This window comes from Spea bombifrons, chromosome 8, assembly GCF_027358695.1.
Source record: "Spea bombifrons isolate aSpeBom1 chromosome 8, aSpeBom1.2.pri, whole genome shotgun sequence".
Taxonomy (NCBI): domain Eukaryota; kingdom Metazoa; phylum Chordata; class Amphibia; order Anura; family Pelobatidae; genus Spea; species Spea bombifrons.
In genome coordinates, this window is record NC_071094.1 from 45,661,451 (window position 1) to 45,687,225 (window position 25,775).

At 40.9% G+C, this 25,775-nt stretch overlaps 2 protein-coding genes across 6 annotated transcripts in view; both read right to left on the bottom strand.

Moving 5' to 3' along the window:
- Positions 1–5,587: 5,587 nt before the first annotated feature.
- LOC128502713 (cytochrome P450 2B11-like) lies at positions 5,588–9,439 on the bottom strand. Of its 2 annotated transcripts, none has more exons than XM_053472604.1 (6): positions 9,278–9,439; positions 7,146–7,322; positions 6,857–6,998; positions 6,260–6,447; positions 5,943–6,084; positions 5,588–5,817 (listed from the first exon to the last, which is right to left on the bottom strand). In XM_053472604.1, the coding sequence occupies exons 1-6, from the start codon at positions 9,308–9,310 to the stop codon at positions 5,636–5,638; spliced, it is 864 nt and encodes a 287-aa protein (XP_053328579.1). In that variant the 5' UTR covers positions 9,311–9,439; the 3' UTR covers positions 5,588–5,635. The 2 variants fall into 2 exon arrangements, with proteins under 2 accessions (XP_053328579.1, XP_053328578.1); XM_053472603.1 differs by lacking the exon at positions 9,278–9,439 and adding an exon at positions 7,751–7,821.
- Positions 9,440–12,122: 2,683 nt separating this feature from the next.
- Positions 12,123–25,775, bottom strand: part of LOC128502691 (cytochrome P450 2C8-like) — a 63,513-nt gene continuing 49,860 nt past the window's right edge. For 2 of the 4 annotated variants that reach the window (XM_053472580.1, XM_053472577.1), the window contains exons 5-10: positions 25,148–25,324; positions 24,879–25,020; positions 21,489–21,676; positions 21,180–21,321; positions 20,912–21,109; positions 20,441–20,659 (exon numbers count right to left, since the gene is read on the bottom strand). In XM_053472580.1, the coding sequence (XP_053328555.1) occupies positions 20,928–21,109; positions 21,180–21,321; positions 21,489–21,676; positions 24,879–25,020; positions 25,148–25,324 (831 nt within the window). In that variant the 3' untranslated portion in view covers positions 20,441–20,659; positions 20,912–20,927. Of the gene's footprint in view, positions 12,572–12,652; positions 12,795–12,973; positions 13,162–13,509; positions 13,652–13,763; positions 13,941–14,323; positions 14,485–14,810; positions 14,961–15,990; positions 16,154–16,600; positions 16,917–20,440; positions 20,660–20,911; positions 21,110–21,179; positions 21,322–21,488; positions 21,677–24,878; positions 25,021–25,147; positions 25,325–25,775 lie in introns of those variants that run through there. The other 2 variants (XM_053472578.1, XM_053472581.1) reach the window with 2 other exon arrangements.

The following is a 25,775-nucleotide window of genomic DNA, read 5'->3' on the forward strand; positions in this document are numbered from 1 at the left end:
CACCCCCTTCCTGTGCGCTAGACCCCTCTGCACGGCACCGTCTCCCCGCACCTCACTGCAGTCTCCACAGTAAAGCCAGATGTTTTTCCCTCCCTTCTTATGAACGTTTAGGGACGCCCCGGGACGGCGGGGAAATTATTAACCCTTAATCTTCCTTTTTTTTTTTGCTATTCAGAGGCTTTGAGGAGGAAGGTGTAAGCCAGCAGTTTAACAGTTAACATTGAACATGCACTATACAAGCGCGCGCACACACACTTTGTTGCGTTGCATAAGAAGAACGCGCAGTCAGTAAAGAGCGCGCAGTGTTTTTTAAAATATATTTTATTTAGTTTTGCATTTTAAAAAAAAACTTTAAAACAATTGCTGGAAATTACTAAGGGGCCTTTTGTTTTGTGGGTTCAACCCAAGTGTCCAGACGTGGACCTCCTCGCTTACTGTACCTTCATTAATACCTGCCGGACCCCATTAATAATGGAAAAATTAATAATAATATTATGTGTTATTATTATTATTCATATATCACCCACATACTCCGCAGCGCTGTACAATGTGTGTTATTATTATTTATATATCTCCACCATACACCGCAGCGCTGTACAATGTGTTATTATTATTTATATATCGCCGTCATACTCCGCAGCGCTGTACAATGTGTGTTATTATTATTTATACATCGCTGTCATACTCCGCAGCGCTGTACAATGTGTTATTATTTATATATCGCCGTCATACTCCGCAGCGCTGTACAATGTGTTATTATTTATACATCGCCGTCATACTCCGCAGCGCTGTACAATGCGTGTTATTATTTATATATCGCTGTCATACTCCGCAGCGCTGTACAATGTGTTATTATTTATACATCGCCGTCATACTCCGCAGCGCTGTACAATGTGTTATTATTATTTATATATCGCCGTCATACTCCGCAGCGCTGTACAATGTGTTATTATTATTTATATATCGCCGTCATACTCCGCAGCGCAGTACAATGTGTGTTATTATTATTTATATATCGCCGTCATACTCCGCAGCGCTGTACAATGTGTTATTATTATTTATATATCGCCGTCATACTCCGCAGCGCTGTACAATGTGTGCTATTATTATTTATATATCGCCGTCATACTCCGCAGCGCTGTACAATGTGTTATTATTATTTATATATCGCCTTCATACTCCGCAGCGCTGTACAATGTGTTATTATTATTTATATATCGCCGTCATACTCCGCAGCGCTGTACAATGTGTTATTATTATTATTTATATATCGCCGTCATACTCCGCAGCGCTGTACAATGTGTTATTATTATTATTCATATATCACCCACATACTCCGCAGCGCTGTACAATGTGTTATTATTTATATATCGCCGTCATACTCCGCAGCGCTGTACAATGTGTGTTATTATTATTATTCATATATCACCCACATACTCCGCAGCGCTGTACAATGTGTTATTATTATTTATATATCGCCGTCATACTCCGCAGCGCTGTACAATGTGTTATTATTATTATTTATATATCGCCGTCATACTCCGCAGCGCTGTACAATGTGTGTTATTATTATTATTCATATATCACCCACATACTCTGCAGCGCTGTACAATGTGTGTTATTATTATTTATATATCGCCGTCATACTCCGCAGCGCTGTACAATGTGTTATTATTATTATTCATATATCACCCACATACTCCGCAGCGCTGTACAATGTGTTATTATTATTTATATATCGCCGTCATACTCCGCAGCGCTGTACAATGTGTGTTATTATTATTTCTATATCGCCATCATACGCCACAGCGCTGTACAATGTGTGTTGTTATTATTTATATATCTCCACCATAAACCGCAGCGCTGTACAATATGTTATTATTATTTATATATCGCCCTCATACTCCGCAAAGCTGTACAATGTGTGTTATTATTATTTATATATCGCCGTCATACTCCGCAGCGCTGTACAATGTGTTATTATTATTATTTATATATCGCCGTCATACTCCGCAGCGCTGTACAATGTGTTATTATTATTTATATATCGCCGTCATACTCCGCAGCGCTGTACAATGTGTTATTATTATTTATATATCTCCACCATACACCGCAGCGCTGTACAATGTGTTATTATTATTTATATATCGCCGTCATACTCCGCAGCACTGTACAATGTGTGTTATTATTATTTATATATCTCCACCATACACCGCAGCGCTGTACAATGTGTTATTATTATTATTTATATATCGCCCTCATACTCTGCAAAGCTGTACAATGTGTGTTATTATTATTTATATATCGCCGTCATACTCCGCAGCGCTGTACAATGTGTTATTATTATTTATATATCGCCGTCATACTCCGCAGCGCAGTACAATGTGTGTTATTATTATTTATATATCGCCGTCATACTCCGCAGCACTGTACAGTGTGTGTTATTATTATTTATATATCTCCACCATACACCGCAGCGCTGTACAATGTGTGTTATTATTATTTATATATCGCCGTCATACTCCGCAGCGCTGTACAATGTGTTATTATTATTTATATATCGCGGTCATACTCTGCAGCGCTGTACAATGTGTTATTATTATTATTCATATATCACCCACATACTCCGCAGCGCTGTACAATGTGTTATTATTATTTATATATCGCCGTCATACTCCGCAGCGCTGTACAATGTGTGTTATTATTATTTATATATCGCCGTCATACTCCGCAGCGCTGTACAATGTGTGTTATTATTATTATTTATATATCGCCCTCATACTCTGCAAAGCTGTACAATGTGTGTTATTATTATTTATATATCGCCGTCATACTCCGCAGCGCTGTACAATGTTATTATTATTTATATATCGCCGTCATACTCCGCAGCGCTGTACAATGTGTGTTATTATTATTTATATATCGCCGTCATACTCCGCAGCGCTGTACAATGTTATTATTATTTATATATCGCCGTCATACTCCGCAGCGCTGTACAATGTGTGTTATTATTATTTATATATCGCCGTCATACTCCGCAGCACTGTACAGTGTGTGTTATTATTATTTATACCGTATTGGCTCGAATATAGGCCGCACTTTTTCCCCCCACTTTAAGACTTTAAAGTGGGGGTGCGGCCTATATTCGGGGTCTAGCGCCCGACGCCCGGGACATGCAGTCCCGGGCGCCGGGCAGGCAGCGGGGTTAGGATACAGATCCCCCGCAGCGGTGCAGGGGACCTGCATCCTACTCCCCGATACGCTCAGACAGCCTCCCCTGCCAGCACTTCCCACGGGGGGGGGTGCCGGCACGGGAGGTTGTCTAAGCGCATCGTGCGGATGCGTTTTACCTCTGCACCCCCCGCGGACTTACCGGAGCAGACTCCCGGGTGTCTTGCGGGGTCGGCGGGGGACGTCTACGCAATACAACTTCCGGTGCCGGATGTGCCGCACCGGAAGTTGTATTGCGTAGATGTCCCCCGCCGGCCCCGCAAGACACCCGGGAGTCTGCTCCGGTAAGTTGGGGGGGGGCAGAGGGGGACAGTGGCAGCGTATCTCGGGGAGGGAGGACAGTGGCAGCATATCTCAGGGGGCGGGGGGGGCAGAGTGGCAGTATGTTTTTTGGTGCTTTTTTAAAGAAAAAAACTTTTTCTTTAAAAAAGCACCAAACTTTTAGGGTGCGGCCTATATACGGGGGCGGCCTATATCCGAGCCAATACGGTATATCTCCACCATACACCGCAGCACTGTACAATGTGTTATTATTATTATTATTTATATTTCGCCCTCATACTCTGCAGAGCTGTACAATGTGTTATTATTATTTATATATCGCCGTCATACTCCGCAGCGCTGTACAATGTGTTATTATTATTTATATATCGCCGTCATACTCCGCAGCGCTGTACAATGTGTTATTATTATTTATATATCGCCGTCATACTCCGCAGCGCTGTACAATGTGTGTTATTATTTATATATCGCCGTCATACTCCGCAGCGCTGTACAATGTGTTATTATTATTTATATATCGCCGTCATACTCCGCAGCGCTGTACAATGTGTGTTATTATTATTTATATATCGCCGTCATACTCCGCAGCGCTGTACAATGTGTGTTATTATTATTTATATATCGCCGTCATACTCCGCAGCGCTGTACAATGTTATTATTATTTATATATCGCCGTCATACTCCGCAGCGCTGTACAATGTGTTATTATTATTATTTATATATCGCCGTCATACTCCGCAGCGCTGTACAATGTGTGTTATTATTATTTATACATCGCCGTCATACTCCGCAGCGCTGTACAATGTGTTATTATTATTTATATATCGCCGTCATACTCCGCAGCGCTGTACAATGTGTGTTATATATATATCGCCGTCATACTCCGCAGCGCTGTACAATGTGTGTTATTATTATTTATATATCGCCGTCATACTCCGCAGCGCTGTACAATGTGTTATTATTATTATTATTTATATATCGCCGTCATACTCCGCAGCGCTGTACAATGTGTGTTATTATTATTTATATATCGCCGTCATACACCGCAGCGCTGTACAATGTGTTATTATTATTATTTATATATCGCCCTCATACTCTGCAAAGCTGTACAATGTGTGTTATTATTATTTATATATCGCCTTCATACTCCGCAGCGTTGTACAATGTGTGTTATTATTATTTATATATCGCCGTCATTCTCCGCAGCGCTGTACAATGTGTGTTATTATTATTTATATATCGCCGTCATACTCCGCAGCGCTGTACAATGTGTTATTATTATTTATATATCTCCACCATACACCGCAGCGCTGTACAATGTGTTATTATTATTATTTATATATCGCCCTCATACTCTGCAAAGCTGTACAATGTGTGTTATTATTATTTATATATCTCCACCATACTCCGCAGCACTGTACAATGTAATTAATAATACATTGATAATTATAAATAATACTAATTAAATATTTTATTTAAAAAATTGCTGTGTGAGCTGATGTCTGTCAGATGTAGACCTCCCTACTTAATTGTATCGCAGGTGTAGCTCATAGCATCCTGCGGGTTACGCTTGGGCACCATTGTGTTTTCTGGTGTGGAGGGGAGTTAGGTAGCTCTTTTTCAGTGCCCCCCCCCATCGATTGTTCCCGACCCTTGTGGGGAGAGACCAAGGAGATCCGGCCCTCCTGTTGGCTCTTTGTGTTCTGTTCTCTGCTCTTGTGGATAATCTCAGACTGATCAATGGAAATTTCTTCCTCTATAATAGCCTAAAGAACCCTAAAACCTGGGACGTTTCCAAGGAGAAGTTTAAAAAGGGATGCGGACGTTTTGAGACTTTACTGTTCTGCCATTTATTTATTACAGCCGTAGGACAGAATCATAATCATGGCGACTAAGCAGAAAACAAGAATGAAAAAAAAATGCAATGTCAGGCCCTGCGTCTACTGTAAAAATTGGAAAACGAAACTAAAAATAGCCCAAATGCATAACATACTTTTTATTAAATGTGATATTTTTTATGTAAACTGGTTTTTAGGTTAAAATCTTAAAATAATGTATCAAGTACAAAATGCTAATTCGCAGTTTGGTAATCCCGTTACATTTCTCTGTAAGGAGAAATCGTTCATCTCGGATTCACGTAGACTTTATAGGTTCGGGGCAATGCTCCGTTTTTTTGAGGCTCTGGGGTGATTTCAATGTCTCCGGGGGCCGAGTCGGACTTCACGTGAAACTTCTGCAAAATAGTCGTGAGGAAGAGGAATATCTCCGTCCGGGCCAGGCTTTCCCCGAGGCAGCTCCTCTTCCCTGCGAGAGAGAACACCCATCCAGATTAGGAATCCCGTGGTTCATGTCATTTATAAAATAAATGCAATTTCAGTATTTGTTTTAGTTTTGAGATAAATAAGTCACTTTAAAAGTTTTATCCTTACCGATCGAGAAAGGCAGGAAGGCTTCGTTCTTCCTAAAACAGCCGTTTTCATCCAAGAAATGCGAAGGGTCAAACTGCTGCGGATTCTTAAAGTGTTTGGGGTCTTTTAAGACTGAAGTCAACATGGGGAAGACCAGGGTACCCTAAAAGTAAAGCGCGGATACAGCTCTATTAATAACACGAGGTTATTAAACTTCAGGCTGTGAAAGCTAGGAATCGGTGCCATTGGCACAGACTCGTTCGCGGATACACCTGCCCTCGGACTGTAATTGTAGGGTTGATCCCACGATTAACATAGTAACAGGAGGTCCTCCTGACCTTCGGAATGTTGTATCCTCGGAATGTAGTGTTTTCTGTAGTTGCGTGTGGAAGTGCCATGGGTGTAATATCTGCCATCCTCTGGATCTCATGGATGACGGCGTCCGTGTATGGCATCTTCACGCGATCTTCCAACGAAGGACAGCGGCTCTGGCCAACAACGCGGTCCAGCTCTTCGTGAAGTTTTCCTAGAATTTAGAAAATTATAACTTTAAATTCTGTTAAATTCTTGTTACCAGGGAGAGAAAGGCGGCGTGATGGTTGACAATTGAATGTAAAATGGGAGTTTTAAGGTCAAGGACACGAGTGAGAAGCTTCTTGGACATCCTACAGATAAGTACAGTCTGCACATGGGCATTGACTTAGAACCCATCATAGAGCTACAGGCACTAACATGGAGAAAGGACTCGGGTGAAGTCCACGAGAAGGTCCTTAAGTATCAAGAGGGTTAGGGCAGAAGGAGTTTAGTAGATACTGACAGAGCCCGTCGGTGAATAGGGGCCTCGTGTGGCAAAGTTCTTGGTGGACACTAAAAGTCAATGTTAAATTTAAGAGAAAGGATAATCTAAAAGTAATAGAAAAAAAGGAAATAATTACTTTGCACTTCTGGATATTTAATCAGAATGTTGAGGCTATATTTCAGAGTTGTGCTCGTGGTTTCTGTCCCTGCAAAGAAGAGGTCGATGACTGTCCCAAATAAGTTATCAAAATGGAATTCAGTGTTGGGGTTGTCCTTCTCCTGTAAACATTAATGGGGCAAAGTGGTCACCGACAACGCGGAATAAAGAAAACTGTGGCTTCTCCTCCTCCACTGGCATGAAAGGCTCCATAGAGCGAAATGTCAGTGTAAAGCCATTCATACTTTTATGGATAATGTATCCGTTACCTCCTCCATCTTGATCAGGAAGCTATCGATGAAATCGCGCGGACAGGTCACATCAAGAGTCTTTCTGTGACTTTCCAACGACTCGGATATGAAAGCCTTTAACTTCTCCAGATTTGTGAAGATCTTCTGATGAGGTCCGGGGAGAGCATGGAGTGTTTTCGGAAATACGTTGAGGAGCTAAGAGAAAATTATAAAAATATGTTTTTAGAACGTCTACCATCAATGCCTCTTTCATGTACCCGAAAGTCAAATGTGCAGGATGAGGAGTGCCTGCTAATTGCAGTAACGTTGCCACTTTTGGTGGATAGGGCTTATAAAGTTTTTCATGCAACACATGCTATTGTTACTGCTTCCAAACTTATATAGTAGGAATTTAGATAAATATGGGTTTATCCGGGATTTAAGTGGCCTTTGGAAGTAGAAAGTAATTTCCTACCGTTCGCCTTTTGGGCTTGACCGATTGGATTGAGACTGGTTGGATTTTACTGATCTGGATGTTTTTTTTTAAACCTGGATTTACGGAGATGAACAGCGGAAACATTCAATGGAGAATGTCATATAATGAATTTTAAGATACATATAATGTGCTGGCAAAGTCCGCTTACTTTATGTATTATTTTATGGATAAACGATGCGGCCATTTTTATTGGTGTTCTGTGTCCGGGTGGTTATGCGGATGAAGGCATCAACTGGGTTTTTGAAACAAAGGAAGGGAAGGATTCCGCTAGACAAGCCCTATGTGTGACAGTCGAGAAAAGACGCGCAGTCATATGAAGTGGTGCATCTCATGCCTAAATATGTTGGATTTTGCCCCACAAGCACTATTTTAGTTAAAAATAAAACATTATTTTTACAAATCTTTAAACGCGTTAACTTACAACCCCCCAAACAGACGACATGAGCGCAAATATTTCTTTTAGCAAAGAAAGCAGAGTCTTGAACTTCTCATCTTCATAACCAAAGCGGTCTCCAAACACAATGGAGCAGATGACGTTGGAGACGGCCAGGGTGAGCAGCGAGGTGGGGTCGGTGGGGGTGTCTAAAAAGAGAAAGAGTCAAAAGTTTTTCTTGAAGGGACATTGAGCTGTTAAAAGCATTAGAATGACTTTGGGAAATAACCGTATCTTCCTAAATTTCTATCATTTGTAGGTCAAATAAGTATTAATGGCTTTCCCCTGATATGTTAATTTGAAGATGAACCGAACATGTCAAAAAATAAAAATTTTTAACATAAAAGACCAGAAAAAAATTGATATCCTCCAATCACTACTAAGAGTTAGTTTCTGGACACACCATGGTCCTGTGCATTGGAATGTGGCGTTATTAGCCATAATAAAAGAAGATAAAGAAAGACTTTGATATTGCGTAATTCTCACTGCTCTCTGTCACAAAGGTAAAATATTTAGATTAAACCAACCGCCATTTTTCCGGAATTCCTCTCCGAGATAATGAGCCTCGTCCAGTATCCGCTCCTCAATACTCCGCCTCCCCATGCCGAAATTCCTCAGCGTGGTGATAGAGAAACGCCGTACCTGCTTCCACCGCTCTCCGTTACTGAGTATCACACCTGAGAGTATATTAGAGTAACGGCCGTATGATCCGCCCTCACATTTTTGTGTTAACAAAACTTAAGTACTTATTAAAGTGGCCCCTGAGTGTACGTGGCCCCAAAAACACTTTCTGCGCCCTATTACGTGGAATGTCAGAAGATGTCACGTGCCTAATGACATCAACGATCAAGATTTGGTAACATTGTCACTCATCAAGGCTCTCATGAGGACCAGTTGTATATTCTCACCTAGGCTGACTAGGGCAGCAAGTCCAGGGCGGGGGGCGCAGCCCCTATTAGACGTAACAGAGAGCCCATCCCCCTCTTGGCGCAACTGCTCTATAGGACAATAAAAAAGAAGATCACTGATCTCCTCTTCCATTCAATTAACACTCTGGAGGACTATGTGGGCACAGCTTCCATATTTAATTTGCACCCGGAGCTGCCCATTCTTGAAAGCTGGAGAAGCGAGATATGATGTCATACCCTGGTGCTCATCGGTGAGAGCGCAGAGGGGTGGCTGGTGGCGCTGGCCACGTTATGCCTAGAGTTGCAGTGAAAATACGAGCAGAATAAAACTCACCATAACCTTTAAACAGCAGGTAACCCAGATCATTGGTCCCTCTCCCTCCGAATGACTTGGCGTGATCCACCAGCGCCTCCCTGACGCAGTCGTAGCCGGCCAGGATCACCGCAGGCTCATGGGAAAGGTAGATGGTGAACACGGCGCCGTACGTCTCGCTCATCTGCAGAAACACGCATAAAGCGCCATATAAAAAACACGTTCCCATAATGGAAGCTCCTTGACAACTAATTAATAATCCAAAACAATAGCCCTATGGAAAGGGCTGGTTAGTAGTTTCTGACCTGTTATGGGAAGTCTAAAATCTAAAATGTCTAATAATATACCCCCCGCTTCCCCTTTGTACAGCGTTGCGGAATATCATGGTGCTATATGAATCAATAAATAATAACCATTATAAAGTTGTTTTGCCAAACCCTGATATAGTAGCCGAGTCCATACTCACCTTCACCAAAGACTGTGGCAGTTCTTTAGGGTTTATCTGCAACATGCTGCCCAGCAGGGGCAATGGGGCAGGTCCAGGGGGCATGTTTTTCCCTCTCAGCCTGCCCCTCCATCTGTAAAAGTACAGTAAGCAGCTGGTGAGCGCGATGAGTAGCAGGGTCCCAGTTACCCCCAGCTCCATGCTGAGATCGGGGAAGATCCAGGAAGCAGGCAGGAAGCTGCGTGACCTGAAAAGCTCAGGGACAGATACAGAGCGAGCTGCGACCGGCTTAATGTACACATTAGCAACAGACTGTGATAGAGACAGAATGACATCATACCCTGGGGGGCGGGGCGGCCATACATTATATAGGGAGAGCTCTCCCTATAAGGCCAAGGAAGAGCTCAAACACCCAGCTTTATGGCCACAGCTATCTCTCATTTACACATTAACCTACAATACAAGTTTACAATCTGAACCCAAACCCCGTATCTCAGGACAGAGGAAGAACATTAATTACTGATTATTTCTGCCATTTATAGACATTTCTGAGATATATCGCTGGAATCATTAATCATTCGCACTCCCTGCAGCCCTCCTTCCATATCCACCTATTAAGGACATGCGGTGCCTGGAAATAGCGTGCTATGGAGGATGACCCGGATCGTCACAGTCCTCCATGTTTGGGAGATCAGGGATTAATGTGGGAATAACTGTGATTGAAATTGTGGATTGTTGGATTGTGGATGTGCCTGTGAGCAAGGAGCTTGGGGCCCCGGAGCACTTATATGAACAGGTCCCCTCTTTTCTTGTGCCCATCTATTTTTCCACACATTGCAGATTCCTCTACATTCCTCCATGATGTCACATCCTGTTCATATTAAGTGTTGTCATCACATTATGTGATGCAGTTTGTGAGATCGGCCCCATCCAGTCCGTCTAGTCCGTCCGGTTTTCCTTCTGTAAAGACTCAAACCTTAATCAGTCGTTGGTCTCGTCTTAGATTCAGGAGCCGTATGTCTATCCCGCGCATGTTTAATACCCTCGCTGTATTACCCTCTACCAGCTCTGCTGGGAGGCTGTTCCACTCATCTACCACCCTCCTAGAAAAGTAAAACTTCCTTCTGTTCCATCTCAGCCTCTGACCCTCTAGTGTTAGATTCTGGCCTCTTATTGTAACTTTTGCTCCTTTGAAATAAACTTCCCAGAATTGGGGTGAGGTTTTTTTTCCAGGAGACAATGGGGTTGAAAATGTTGTCGAATTCATGGTTTTATGCTGATTTTATCGTATGATTCTGAGAACCAAAGAAAAAAAAAATATTTCTAAATCTTGAATAAAACAGGTACTCAGTACTGGGAATAAAGCTGGGCACTGGCGGAAAGTTTGTGTTTGTCCGGTTACCATGGAAACAAGATATAAAAGTGTAACAGTTGTTGAATAGGGAATTTGAGACCAAGGGTAATGATTTTAATTAAATCAGAACTTTAGAGCGTTTTAGACACTGTGAGAAGTGGCCGGCCGAGGCTCGCCAAGTCTCACACAGAAGAATCTCTGTAAATGCTCAGCTGCAGCGTCACATGAATGGATCCCCCTGCCTGCTCCGCTCTCATATATGCTCTCTCCGTTACTAGTCTGTGAGATGCAGCACAGCCATTGGACAAGCCCTCAACACGACGTGACAGGAGTGAGCTGATTGGACAAACGCAGATCAGCTCACTCAATGTCCCTCCTCAGTGCAGGCAAAATGGTGAGCTTCTCCTCCTCTTGTTCGTTTTACAATTTTATTGCCACAAAGACGCATTCATCCAAAAACAAACTGTGCGAGTCTAGAATAAAGTGCTATGTACAGATTCCTTACCGAAGCATATCTTCTCTTCAGACATCCTGACAATCAATCAGATCTTGCTGCTTAAACTGCACACTTCCATACAAAACTAAGACTGCCCTAACCACCCTGTCATAGTAAATAGCTCCCTAACCTATGTTACCCCGACAAAGCGGACTGTCCCATCGAATTTACTAAGAATCTTGGGACCAGGTGGAAAAGCAACATATCGCCTCACACCATTTAAAGGGTTAAACATGCCGCTGCTCTGTATCGATATCCATAGGTTTAAAATGGTAATATTACATGCAAGAGGGGTGGTACTATTCCGATACCTCATGATTGGATCTGATTGGGGGTCATGCATTAAGAGCCATTCTGGAGCAAAATGGTATAATTGTTTTCCATGGAAACCAATAGAAAATGGTCTACTGATTCCTTCAAATTTAGGATTTTGCACCAGAAAAGATGTTTATCTGTAATGGCTTTTTTTAGCAGCATGTATCCTGGAGGTGGGTTTAGTGCCGTTCTGTTGATTACATTGACATTGAGAGACAAGAGTTAAATTGTTTGTTTCTCATTTTTTTAATGCAAAGATAGTTAATTGGTTGACAGTAACATGTGATGTGAGCTTCAAAGGACAATGAAGAAGGAGAGAAGAAGGATGGGATAAAACTTCAAGGTTTGCTATGAGAAACAAACGCAAATCTAAAAAAACTGGATTTTCTTAAGTCTAGAAAAATATAGAAGTATATCAGGTTCAATTCTGAGTTTTCCTCACATCTCTAATTTCTCTGAAGATAATTTTTTAGACATTAAGTCTGCGATCCATTTGCTATATTGTGTTCTGGGTTAATCTATTTCATCGTGGCTCGGCATACATCTGGTAGCGACGTGGCCTTGAAGCACTGCTGTTTGGCTCTGCGGTGATCTCAATGTCTTCTGTCTTCACTGTTGGCTTCAGGGTGAACTTTTGTAAGATGGTGGTGAGGAAGAGGAAGAGCTCCATACGAGCCAGGCCTTCTCCCGCACAAACACGTTTACCTGGAGTGCAAGCAGAAGAAGGTTAGACGGCTACAGCGGGTCGCCTGCTTTGGGCATTATGATGACTGACAATGTTATTACCTGCTGAAAATGGCATGAAAGCGTCATTCTTTTTAAACCGTCCATTCTCATCCAGAAAGTGACCAGGATCAAACTTTTCAGGGTTTTTAAAACATTTGGGGTCTTTCAGAACCGAAGTCAGAACTGGGAATAAAAAGGTGCCCTAAAATAAAATGATTACAATCATCAGTAAACAAATTCCAGGCTCTCAGGAGACATTGCAGAATTCCTATGTAATCCGGCCACAGATAAATTAGGGCAGCTGCTTAAGGTAGTTAAACAGGTTTATGATACATATTTGTTGTTTTCCCACTAAGTTACACCCTGAAGCATCTTATTGACCTTGGGGATGTGATATCCTCTGAAGGTCGTGTCTCTACTGGCTGCATGCGGCAGTCCAGCAGGAACGATGTCAGCAAATCTCTGAATTTCGTGGATCACAGCGTCTGTATAGGGCATTTTACTCCGATCCTCCACTGATGGACAGCGATCTTGGCCAATGACTTGGTCAATCTCCTCGTGGATTTTCCCTGAAGAGAACATATAGAACATAACAACAACAGGTCTGGAATAATAACTAAAACATTCTATGAATCTGCTCATCATATTCCATCATATTCCTTCCCACTGATGATCCAGGGAAAAGCAAAACCTCACATTGAAGCCATTCTTTCCTAACTACAATATGACATCGTATTTCTCATTGTTCACAGATGCATGACTTTGAATGTTCGCTATTGACCAAATTAATGCCAAGTGGAACATTAAGGAAAAGCTGAGCATTCACATTCAATGTAATTCTGTCTCAAAATCTCTCTCTAAAAACAGAAAATTATATGAAATAATAGTTATTTGGGGAATATTTTTTAGTGCCTTACCTTGTATCTCTGGATACTTAAGAAGAATCAGGAAGCCGTATCTCAGGGTCAAACTTGTGGTCTCCGTCCCGGCAAAAAAAAGGTCCACTACCGCTGCCACCAAATTCTCATTGTGAAATTCAGTTTTGGGATTATCCTTTTCCTGGTGGAGAATCATGTTAGGAACGTTTAATTATTATTGTTTTTTATAAATCTATATAGAACCCCCGTATTCCTCTTCTACAGCGTGCAGGAGAAACAGAACGAGACCCTACCTCCTCCATCCGTGCGAGGAAACAGTCTATGAAGTCTCGTGGGTAGTTGATGTCCGCTGTCTCTTGGTGCGATTTCACAGAGTCCGACACATACTGTTTCACTTTAAAGAAACAAGTGAGCACTTTCTGGTGAGGACCAGGAATCCACCACAATACCCTTGGGAAAATATTGAGGAGCTACAACAAAAACATTGATATTGAGCCGAACATGATTTCCATTAGACACCTTTTCATGAATATGATAAACTTCCATAGAGATGAACCTCCCAAAATTTAAATGGTAGTTGTACCACCATGGTTAGAGTTGTTTCTATGGCTCTTTGGTGCTCATGTTGCTGTTCTTTCTCCCCTGTGTTCTTTCTTTTCCTTCTGTTTGCTCTGCTGGTTTTCTGGGCAAATTTACTAATTCTTGATAATATTACGTGGAGTGGAGTAGCACATTTTATTTGTCTGGTGGCACCTGGGACATAATTCTGGACCCAGAATATGTAAAATTACAAAATCATACAATTAAAAGGGAGAAAATTCTTGCTGGCAATCTCCAGCATGGCAGCTCTCACCTGGCCATACGGTGTTTTTATCGATTCATTGATTTCTCTGAGGTTTGAGAGGAGAGTCGCAAAAGTCTTATCTTCATAGTCAAACCTTTCTCCAAAGACAACGGAGCAGATGATGTTGGAGACGGCCTGTCCCAGAAGACGTACAGGGTCAAAAGAGGAATCTGTCACGTAAAGTTGGAAAATTATTGAAATGCGTTTAAGATTTGGATCCAAATGCATGATGTACTCGGAAACATGGTTTAGAATTACAGTTATAATACAAGACTTCTATGAAACACTCCATCTTAAATATTTATCATTCAGGTTAGCTTGTATTGTAAAAAAGAAAGTTTGTGGATTTTTTTCTTTACCTAATAATTTATTTGCCCAAAATATTTTTCAAAAGATGTGTCTCCTTACTCTTGGCCTTAAAAACGGACTTCTCGCATTACGTCCTAATCAATAATGAAAATCCTTTTTTCTCAAAACAAATTCTAGTTCTACCCACCCTTGTATTTTTTAAATGCTTCCGCGAGGCACTGCGACTCCTCTTGTATTCTCTCCTCGATGCTCCTCTTCCCCATTCCGAAATTCCTCAAGGTCATAAGGGAGAATCTGCGCATGACCTTCCACCTCTCCCCGTTGCTCCCGATTATCCCTGAAGCAAAAAAATGAAATGAAACATATAAGAGATGTTCCAAGATTTTAGAAGTTGGAACATAAAAACTGATAAAATGATTCTCAACAGGCGGTCATTTTTTAATGTGCTATAATTCTTAATTTATTTATAATTATAGCCCTCATTCTTACTATGTATAATTCTATTGGATGTTTTGTCCTATGATATGCCTGAGATATTTGGACTCCATAGTTTATTTCCCAAATAACATACATTGCTGTCAGGGTTCCTCCCTGCTTGCCGGGATCCTGTCTATTTTATGCATACTGTCATTTCTTGCAGCCACCCTTCCCTCTCAGGAGCACCCGTTACTAATTATTTGGACAGCTCAGCCACGTTACCTGGGTATAGCTTTACCTTTAAATACCTACTCTATCCCCCAGTCTGGGCCTTTGAATTATGGTGTATAAAGCTCAGCTGTTTCTCTGCGTCCTGATCCTAGATCTTCTGGTATTGACCCAAAGTGATCTTTCCCATCATGTTTACCCTATCCGTTCCAAGTTCTGTGTCCGAAGTCCGTATCCTGCCAAGCCATTATTTGTTCTCCTCTGTGGAAACCAGTTCTGTTTGCGTTTACCTGATATGTGTGTTTTTGCTATTTGCCTGTATGTACCTACCTATCAGTCATTAAGCATCGTGGGGTACAGACAGAGCCCCTGGTATCCCCTGCACTGGACTCCACCTTGGCTCCCTGGTCTGTGTTCTGACAAATGCACTAAGATCATAAATTATGACTTACAAATTATTACTTTTAAATGTATCTTCACTGTTTTCCTAAATGTTCACATTCCTACACATAAAGGCTTGGGAACCCCTGACCCTTTTCCCCTCCCTTGCTTCAGATTTTATTATGTATTGTTTTATATGGCGCCATCAAATTCCTTAGAGCTGTACAATGGGTGGACAGGACATAACAAGTAGTATATAACATAACAATTTGACTTACAGAGACTACAGATGAGGCAACCACAGTCTAGCGGTTGGGTGATGCGCTGTTTTTGTGTCTTACCGTAGTCTTGGATCACTAAATCATTCAGCTCCGTGTTCCCCCTGTCACTGAATGCATCGCCATGATCTATAAGGGCCTCTTTTACGGCTTCATACCCAATGAGCATGACGGTCGGTTGGCTGCCCAGGTGAAGCGTATACACCGGTCCATATTTCTCACTCAACTGCAGAGGGAATGATGGACATGAAAACCTCTAGTAGGAAATATTTACCCAACAAAACTTGTTCAAACAGCGTCAGATTCTCTCCGTATTCTCTATTCTATACTACATGTATAAAGTAATGCCAGCTCTCGACTACAGAACATAATAAATTAACATGCGCAATTAATCCATCTCGACAAACTGTATACTTTGTAAAACTCACTCCAGGGTGATTACAGACCCCATTGGTTCATGATTCGCTAAAAGATTTAATAGTGAAATATGTTCCAAATAAATAAATTACCAACGGATAGAAAAGTTGTGCTACGAGAAACTGTGTATAAAAAGTGCAAATATGCACCATTTTAGATCATTATTGCACAGAAATTGGTCATTAGAATAAAAAGAGTGAAATGCAGTTCAGGAGATCGCAGGCTCCCAGTAACTGCCCCAGTAAAGCCTCCTCACCTTAACCAGAGACTGGGGTAATTCCTTGGTGCTGATCTGTAGAATATTCCCCAGCAGGGGCAGTGGGGTAGGTCCTGGGGGCAGGTTTCCCGGCTTCTTTTTGCCCCTCCATCCGATCAGGTAAAGCAGGGCGGTGATACAGGAGACCAGGAGAAACGTCCCGACCAGTCCCAGCGCCATCGTGATGATAAAACTCTGGAGTGAGGCGTCCTCTGCACTGTGCTGCTCCTCGCACCTCCCTCTGTATTTATACTCAGAACAGCTTAATTATTTAAAGGGATGGCCACACATTGAGAAATATTGAACTATGAGCATTAAAAAGTGAGGGTGAAAGTAAAGATCAGTGCAGGAAGATGTCTTAAATCTCCCTCAGACCACAAGGAGATGAGAAGGAGATTATATTTTTACGAAGGGCACCTGTAGGTTTCTCGTTAATAGGTTTCCTGGCACGTCAAACCTTCAAACGGTGTTGCTGTAATGCCTGGAGGCATTCAGCAACACAGAGATCGGCAGCAGGGGCCCCGTGTGGCCCCCTCCAGACGTCAACGTCCTCCACATATAATATGGCAACGAACGCCTAATTTAAAAGAGCTTAGGAGGCGATCAACGAAGATCTGGAGAACGGTCACGGGCGCCACTGCAAGAGATTGCCTCTCCCAAGATGGCGGCGTCCTTTAAAAAAAAAGCAACTTTCCAAGAGGGAAATAATAATAAGTTGGTAACAAAAGTGCCAACAAAATGTAGAACAAACTTGACCAAGTGTCCAAATTCCAAAAAAATGGACTCTTCGCATTTTACCTCCCAAACAACCCAACAAACCCAGGCATGGGGGATATCACTGTACTCAGGAGAAGTTGCTGAACGCACATTGGGGTGTTGTATGGCAGTGTTGTATCCCAGGAGAGGAAAGACATGGGCACACACAAAAATATCACCACAAATTCGTACAAAGGCTGGAAAGGGTTAAAATACCAGCATTTGAAATATCCTGGGGTGTCTAGTTTTCAAACCTATATAGTTTGATGGGGTGAGTTCAATTGGACAGATTTGGACACGTTTTTCATTTTCCTTTTTGGGTCATTCATTTTTTAACAACAAATTTTGTTTCTGGATCTTTCTTTTGAGGCAAAATTTAGAAAAGGTCCCTGCTGCTTATAGACATAAAACACAGACTGTCCCGGCGGATCTGTAACGACTCAAACCTTAATCAGTCGTTGGTCTCGTCTGAGATTCAGGAGCCGTATGTCTATCCCATACGTGTTCAATTTCTGATTTTATTTCATCTTGTTAAATCACATGAACTTTGCCCATGATAAATACACACGTGTCCTGCCGTGCACTTTGCCCGACCATCATCAGACCACTATGGATCTAGGAACCCTTCAAGCGCATGACTCCTTCGACAGCTGATCCAAAAGATTTGCTGCATAACAAAGCAGACGGCTTCCAAACCTTACACAACATGACTTTATCAGCACGACTTGGATGCGGAGGACGCAACGATTGGAGAGAATCGCACCTATTTATTGCTTGTATTAGTACATACCGCCAAAGTGTCTGTATTTAGTTTAGTCAGTCCCTCTTTCCTCCATTGTTCTATAGGATAATGTTTGCTGGGTATGAGCCCCAAATATCTATTAATTGATTTATATAGCATTGATCGTATTCCGCAGCGTTGTACAACGGGTACATAACAAGTGGTGTTAAGGTTTTTTTATATTTAATGAAATATGTCATTTAAACTTAAATTAAAAATAGCTATAGTGTCTTTTAAGGTTTTTATAAATGTAAAGTGTCTTTCAATGCCTGCTTCCGCTCCAAATGATAGGACGTTTAGTACTGATCAGGTAGAGTACAAATTTAGAATGTTTTTACCCAGTTAATCTCCAAATTTGGATAAGCAATTTCTCTGCTATTGACGCTGCATTCATTTGAAAACATTACAAATGATCCATTCACTAAGAAAAACGAAGCCTACATTCTACCTCTCCCCCTGCTTAAAATGGTTTGTCCCTGTATATTGAGGGGCACAGATCCAACCTCCCACTGCCTCAGGTGGTTTGGTCCAGCATACTGAGAGGAATAGATCCAACCTCCCCCTGCCTCAGATGCATTTCTCATGGCCACTTCCTGTCTGGAGTGAAAGAAGGAAGTGCTTTCTGTGACAGGCTGTGTTTCACAAACAAAAGATATGCTGCACATGAGTGAGGTTGCTATATTGAATGCATGAGGCTAGTATACTCAGTGAGTGAGGGCAGTAAACTGAATGAGTGAGGCTAGTATACTCAGTTAGTGAGGGAAGTATACTTAAATACTTATAATGAGGTTGGTACATTTCTGAGCTGGCGTCTGCGGTGATGATAATATCTATCCTGTCCAGAATGGCCGCTGCTAAGAGAACAAGTGCTTGGTCGTATCAATTTATAACTGTTTAAAATATTTCTTAGCACCATTCTGTATCTGAGGTAGCGATAGTTAGACGGTGTGAGTGAAGGGGCAGATGCTGAGAGCAGCAAGATGTCTACCTTATAATATTCTGAAACTGAGAACAAACACATATCTACCAAAGTGTAATGGATTATAAACACATATCAACATGCGCACATCTGTGACAGGAATCTCTTTCTTATCAACATGTAGAGAAATGTGGTTAAAGGATTAATTAGGAAGAACTGGGGTGAGATGTTTATCCAGAAGATAATGGGGTTTTATGTGACCCATTGTGCAGCGCTGTGGAATATGATGGCGCTATATAAAACAGAAATTCAGCAATATTGTACATAAAAGGAAAAAAACGATGGAAGTGAGTTTGAGTGCATTTTCATTGCATCAGAGTGTTGGTTGGGCCGTGGCAGTACCGTATTGGGAAGTATTTGAGTTATTATAATTATTTACTTTCCACACAATTTCACGTGACAGGTGGTTTTATAATCTTTTTGTTTCACTATATAAAACAGTAAATAATAACGCCCGACATAATTCCCATTCGCTGCCCTAGTTATGAAAAATGCCACCAACATTTTAAAAGCAGTTAAATGATGGCCAATCAGGATAAAGAGATCACATGCATTCGGGGATAAGTAATGTCAGGACAAATACTGCATTGCAGCCCTGCCTCTGGACCAGTTTCCATGGTGATGGACTCACCATAGAGCTGCCTCTCCACTGTGTAGCAGGACAGCGTTCTGCTTTCCATCAACCTATGTAAAAGACATGTATGTGGGCCAATCAGAACCTAGTACCTTTTCCCTGGCTGCACCAATCAGAACGTTGCATTTGCTTTCTACAAAGCTTGCATTGAGAAATGTGTACTAAAGCTGCTGTTCCACCTACTCTGCTAAATTGAACTCCTTTGTAACTATATGCTGATACTAGAGAACATCCTGGCTCTGGCAACCCACAGCCCTTCCTCTATGGGTAGTCTGATGACGTTGATGATGTCAGTAAGTAGGGCCGATGACATTGCGGTGGGATTGTGTCAGTGGGCGGAGACAGTTATGTTGTGGGTGGGGCTAGCCCCAAATGCAGTACACTTGTGTGGGGGTGGAAGGTGAGAAATAGCCATAGACGGGGGCGTGTCTAACTGCTGCCCCCCCTCGACCCCAAGAGAAGCAGAGATCCCAGCTATGTAAATGCTGATTTAGAAATCTAATCTTGCTGCCCAAACTGCACACTTTCCTACAAAACTAAGACTGCCCTAAGTGTGTTATGCTGACTAAACTGACTGTACCACCGGTGGAAAGTATGTTGGGCTTTTTTTTTTTATATATTATTTTTAATTATTATTTCTAGTTAGGGACCTGCTTACTAAAATCTACATAAATTATGTTAGAGCATATAGCAACAGCGATAATGTTTATTTTTAGCAGCATATATCTTGGAGGTTAGTTTAATGGTGCCATTCCATTGATTCCGTTCACATTGTGAGGCAAGGGTTACACATATACAGCTTTCTTCTTTGTTTCCCATATTCTTTAATGCAAAGATGAAGAAGGCGAGAAGAAGGGTGGGATACAACTTCAAGGTTTGGTATGAGAAACACGCAAATCTCACATAAGTCTAGAAAAATATAGAAATATATCAGGTTAAATTATTGGTTTTCTCTCTAATTTCACTAAAGATCAGTCTTTCAGTCTGCGATCAATTTGCTAAATTGTGTTCTGGGTTAAGCTAAGAACAGAAAAATGTTGGTACACTGAGCTAGTTCCAGGCCCAAGTAATAAAAATGTGCAAAATGAGGCCTACCAAACAGGTGTGAGCGTGCTGCAAATACAGTGTGTACAAAAAACAAAAACTGTCTGCACTCCTCACCCTGGGTTAATCTAGTTCATCGCGACTCGGCGTACATCTGGTAGAGAAATGGCCTTGAAGCATTAGTGTTCGGTTCTGGGGTGATATCAATGTCTTCTGTCTTCACTGTTGGCTTCAGGGTGAGTTTTTGTAAGATGGTGGTGAGGAAGAGGAAGAGCTCCATACGAGCCAGGCCTTCTCCCGCACACATACGTTTACCTGGAGTGCAAGCAGAAGAAGGTTAGTCGGTCACAGGGGGTCACTTGGCAATGACTGGCAATGATATTACCTGTTGAAAATGGCATGAAAGCGTCATTCTTTTTAAACCGTCCGTTCTCATCCAGAAAGTGACCGGGATCAAACTTTTCAGGGTTTTTGAAACATTTGGGGTCTTTCAGAACTGAAGTCAGAACTGGGAATAAAAAGGTGCCCTAAAATAAAATGATTAAAATCATCAATAAACGAATTCCAGGAGACATTCCAGAATCCCTTTGAAATCCAATCACAAGTTAGGGTAGCTATTTAAGATAGTTAAATAGTTTTATGATACATATTTATCGTTGACCCACTAATTTACACCCTGAAGCATCTTATTGACCTTGGGGATGTGATATCCTCTGAAGGTCGTGTCTCTGCTGGCTGCATGCGGCACTCCGAGAGGGACAATGTCAGCAAATCTCTGAATTTCGTGGATCACAGCGTCTGTATAGGGCATCTTAATCCGATCCTCCACTGACGGACAGCGATCTTGGCCAATGACTTGGTCAATCTCCTTGTGGATTTTCCCTGAAGACAACATACAGAACATAACAACAAGTCTGGAAAAATAACTAAAATATTCTATTAATCTGCTATCTTTAGTTAAAATAAATGGTTCCATTTTGAAGTATTTAAAGGTAACAGTAATTTAGGTTGGGAAAAGACACAAATCCAAATTCCTTCTAACTGTTGATCCAGAAGAAAGCAAAAAAAACCAAAACATATTGAAACCATTCTTTCCAAACTACAATATGACATTGGATTTCTCACTGATCAATGATATATAACTAATCCCGTCCTTATAACGCGTTATATCCCTGTATATTCCTCATATTATATATTATATACTCTCCGGCCGTATAACTAATCCCGTCCTTATAACCCGTTATATCCTGTATATTCCTCATATTATATATTATATACTCTTCACCCGTATAACTAATCCCATCCTTATAACCCTTTATATCCCTGTATATTACTCATATTATATATTATGTATCATATGCTCTCCTGCCGTATAACTAATCCCGTCCTTATAACCCGTTATATCCTGTATATTCCTCATATTATATATTATATACTCTCCGGCCGTATAACTAATCCCATCCTTATAACCCGTTATATCCCTGTATATTCCTCATATTATATATTATATACTCTCCCCCCGTATAACTAATCCCGTCCTTATAACCCGTTATATCCTGTATATTCCTCATATTATATACTCTCCCCCGTATAACTAACCCCGTCCTTATAACCCGTTATATCCTGTATATTCCTCATATTATATATTATATACTCTCCGGCCATATAACTAACCCCATCCTTATAACCCGTTATATCCCTGTATATTCCCCATATTATATATTATATACTCTCCGGCCGTATAACTAATCCCGTCCTTATAACCCGTTATATCCCTGTATATTCCTCATATTATATATTATATACTCTCCGGCCGTATAACTAATCCCATCCTTATAACCCGTTATATCCCTGTATATTCCTCATATTATATATTATATTATCTCCATCCGTATAACTAATGCCGTCCTTATAACCCGTTATATCCTGTATATTCCTCATATTATATATTATATACTCTCCGGCCGTATAACTAATCCCGTCCTTATAACCCGTTATATCCTGTATATTCCTCATATTATATATTATATACTCTCCGGCCGTATAACTAATCCCATCCTTATAACCCGTTATATCCCTGTATATTCCTCATATTATATATTATATACTCTCCGGCCGTATAACTAATCCCGTCCTTATAACCCGTTATATCCCTGTATATTCCTCATATTATATATTATATACTCTCCCCCGTATAACTAATCCCATCCTTATAATCCGTTATATCCTGTATATTCCTCATATTATATATTATATACTCTCCGGCCGTATAACTAATCCCGTCCTTATAACCCGTTATATCCCTGTATATTCCTCATATTATATATTATATACTCTCCGGCCCGTATAACTAATCCCGTCCTTATAACCCGTTATATCCTGTATATTCCTCATATTATATATTATATACTCTCTGGCCGTATAACTAATCCCATCCTTATAACCCGTTATATCCTGTATATTCCTCATATTATATATTATATACTCTCCGGCCGTATAACTAATCCCCTCCTTATAACGCGTTATATCCCTGTATATTCCTCATATTATATATTATATACTGTCCGGCCGTATAACTAATCCCGTCCTTATAACCCGTTATATCCTGTATATTCCTCATATTATATATTATATACTCTTCACCCGTATAACTAATCCCATCCTTATAACCCCTTATATCCCTGTATATTACTCATATTATATATTATGTATCATATGCTCTCCTGCCGTATAACTAATCCCGTCCTTATAAACCGTTATATCCTGTATATTCCACATATTATATATTATATACTCTCCGGCCGTATAACTAATCCCATCCTTATAACCCGTTATATCCCTGTATATTCCTCATATTATATATTATATACTCTCCCCCCATATAACTAATCCCGTCCTTATAACCCGTTATATCCTGTATATTCCTCATATTATATACTCTCCCCCGTATAACTAATCCCGTCCTTATAACCCGTTATATCCCTGTATATTCCTCATATTATATATTATATACTCTCCGGCCATATAACTAACCCCGTCCTTATAACCCGTTATATCCCTGTATATTCCCCATATTATATATTATATACTCTCCGGCCGTATAACTAATCCCGTCCTTATAACCCGTTATATCCCTGTATATTCCTCATATTATATATTATATACTCTCCCCCCGTATAACTAATCCCGTCCTTATAACCCGTTATATCCTGTATATTCCTCATATTATATATTATATACTCTCCGGCCGTATAACTAATCCCGTCCTTATAACCCGTTATATCCTGTATATTCCTCATATTATATACTCTCCGGCCGTATAACTAATCCCGTCCTTATAACCCGTTATATCCTGTATATTCCTCATATTATATATTATATACTCTCCGGCCGTATAACTAATCCCATCCTTATAACCCGTTATATCCCTGTATATTCCTCATATTATATATTATATTATCTCCATCCGTATAACTAATGCCGTCCTTATAACCCGTTATATCCTGTATATTCCTCATATTATATATTATATACTCTCCGGCCGTATAACTAATCCCGTCCTTATAACCCGTTATATCCTGTATATTCCTCATATTATATATTATATACTCTCCCCCCGTATAACTAATCCCGTCCTTATAACCCGTTATATCCTGTATAGTCCTCATATTATATATTATATACTCTCCGGCCGTATATCTAATCCCGTCCTTATAACCCGTTATATACCTGTATATTGCTCATATTATATATATTATACTCTCCTATCCATACAACTGATCCTGCCACTTATCCCTCCTTCTGTTTTCTCTTCCCACAGTCATCAAATTAATTTACAGACCCCCATAGCTGCGCTCTATACCTCATCAGTCTATATTTCCTGACTTAAACTCTGTAACCGATGTATGACTTTCAATGCTTCTGTTTCGTATTACTTTGGCCTTGATAAAAGTAGGTCGCTATTCTATCAAACGTATCTATATTAGCCCAATAAAAATTCACCTTCAATGTAATGTTGATCTCTTTCTAAAAAAAAAATCTATTAAATAATAGTTATTTGGGGGAATATTTTTTAGTGTCTTACCTTGTATCTCTGGATACTTAAGAAGAATCAGGAAGCCGTATCTCAGGGTCAAACTTGTGGTCTCTGTCCCTGCAAAAAAAAGGTCCACTACTGCTGCCAGCAAGTTCTCATTGCGAAATTCAGTTTGGGGATTATTCTTTTCCTGGTGGAGAATCATGTTAGGAAGGTTTAATTCTTATTGTTTATAAATCTATATAGAACCCCCATATTCTGTAATGCTCTAATTTAATATTCCTCCAGCATCCAGGAGAAACAGAACGGGCCCCTACCTCCTCCATCTGTGCGAGGAAACAGTCTATGAAGTCTCGTGGGTAGTTGATGTCCGCTGTCTCTTGGTGCGATTTCACAGAGTCCGACACATACTGTTTCAGTTTTAAAAAACACTCGACTACTTTCTGGTGAGGACCAGGAATCCACTGCAGTACCCTTGGGAAAATATTGAGGAGCTACAACAAAAACATTGATATTGAGCCGAACATGATTTCCATTAGACACCTTTTCATGAATATGATTAACTTCCATAGAGATGAACCTCCCAGATTTCATTAGTAGTTATATCACCGCGATGAGATTTGTTTCTATGGCTCTTTGGTGCTCATGAAGCTCTTCTTTCTCATCTTTCTGCTCGCTTTACTGGTTTCTTGGCACTTATTGTGACGGACATAGCATTCACATAGCATTTACGCACAGGGCTTCCTGGATCTTGGACCGCTGTCCGTTTAGATAAGGATGTGCCGCCATCACCCTCTCCACGGTTATGAATACAAAAGCTCTCCTGGAACGTCTGACCGTGTATTCGTGTCCAGCTGTTCTGTACGCTTGACCGTGGGTGTTGTCTGATGCTGACACGGGCTTCCCCAGCATTGCAAACTAACCGAACATAATTCTTTTGATATC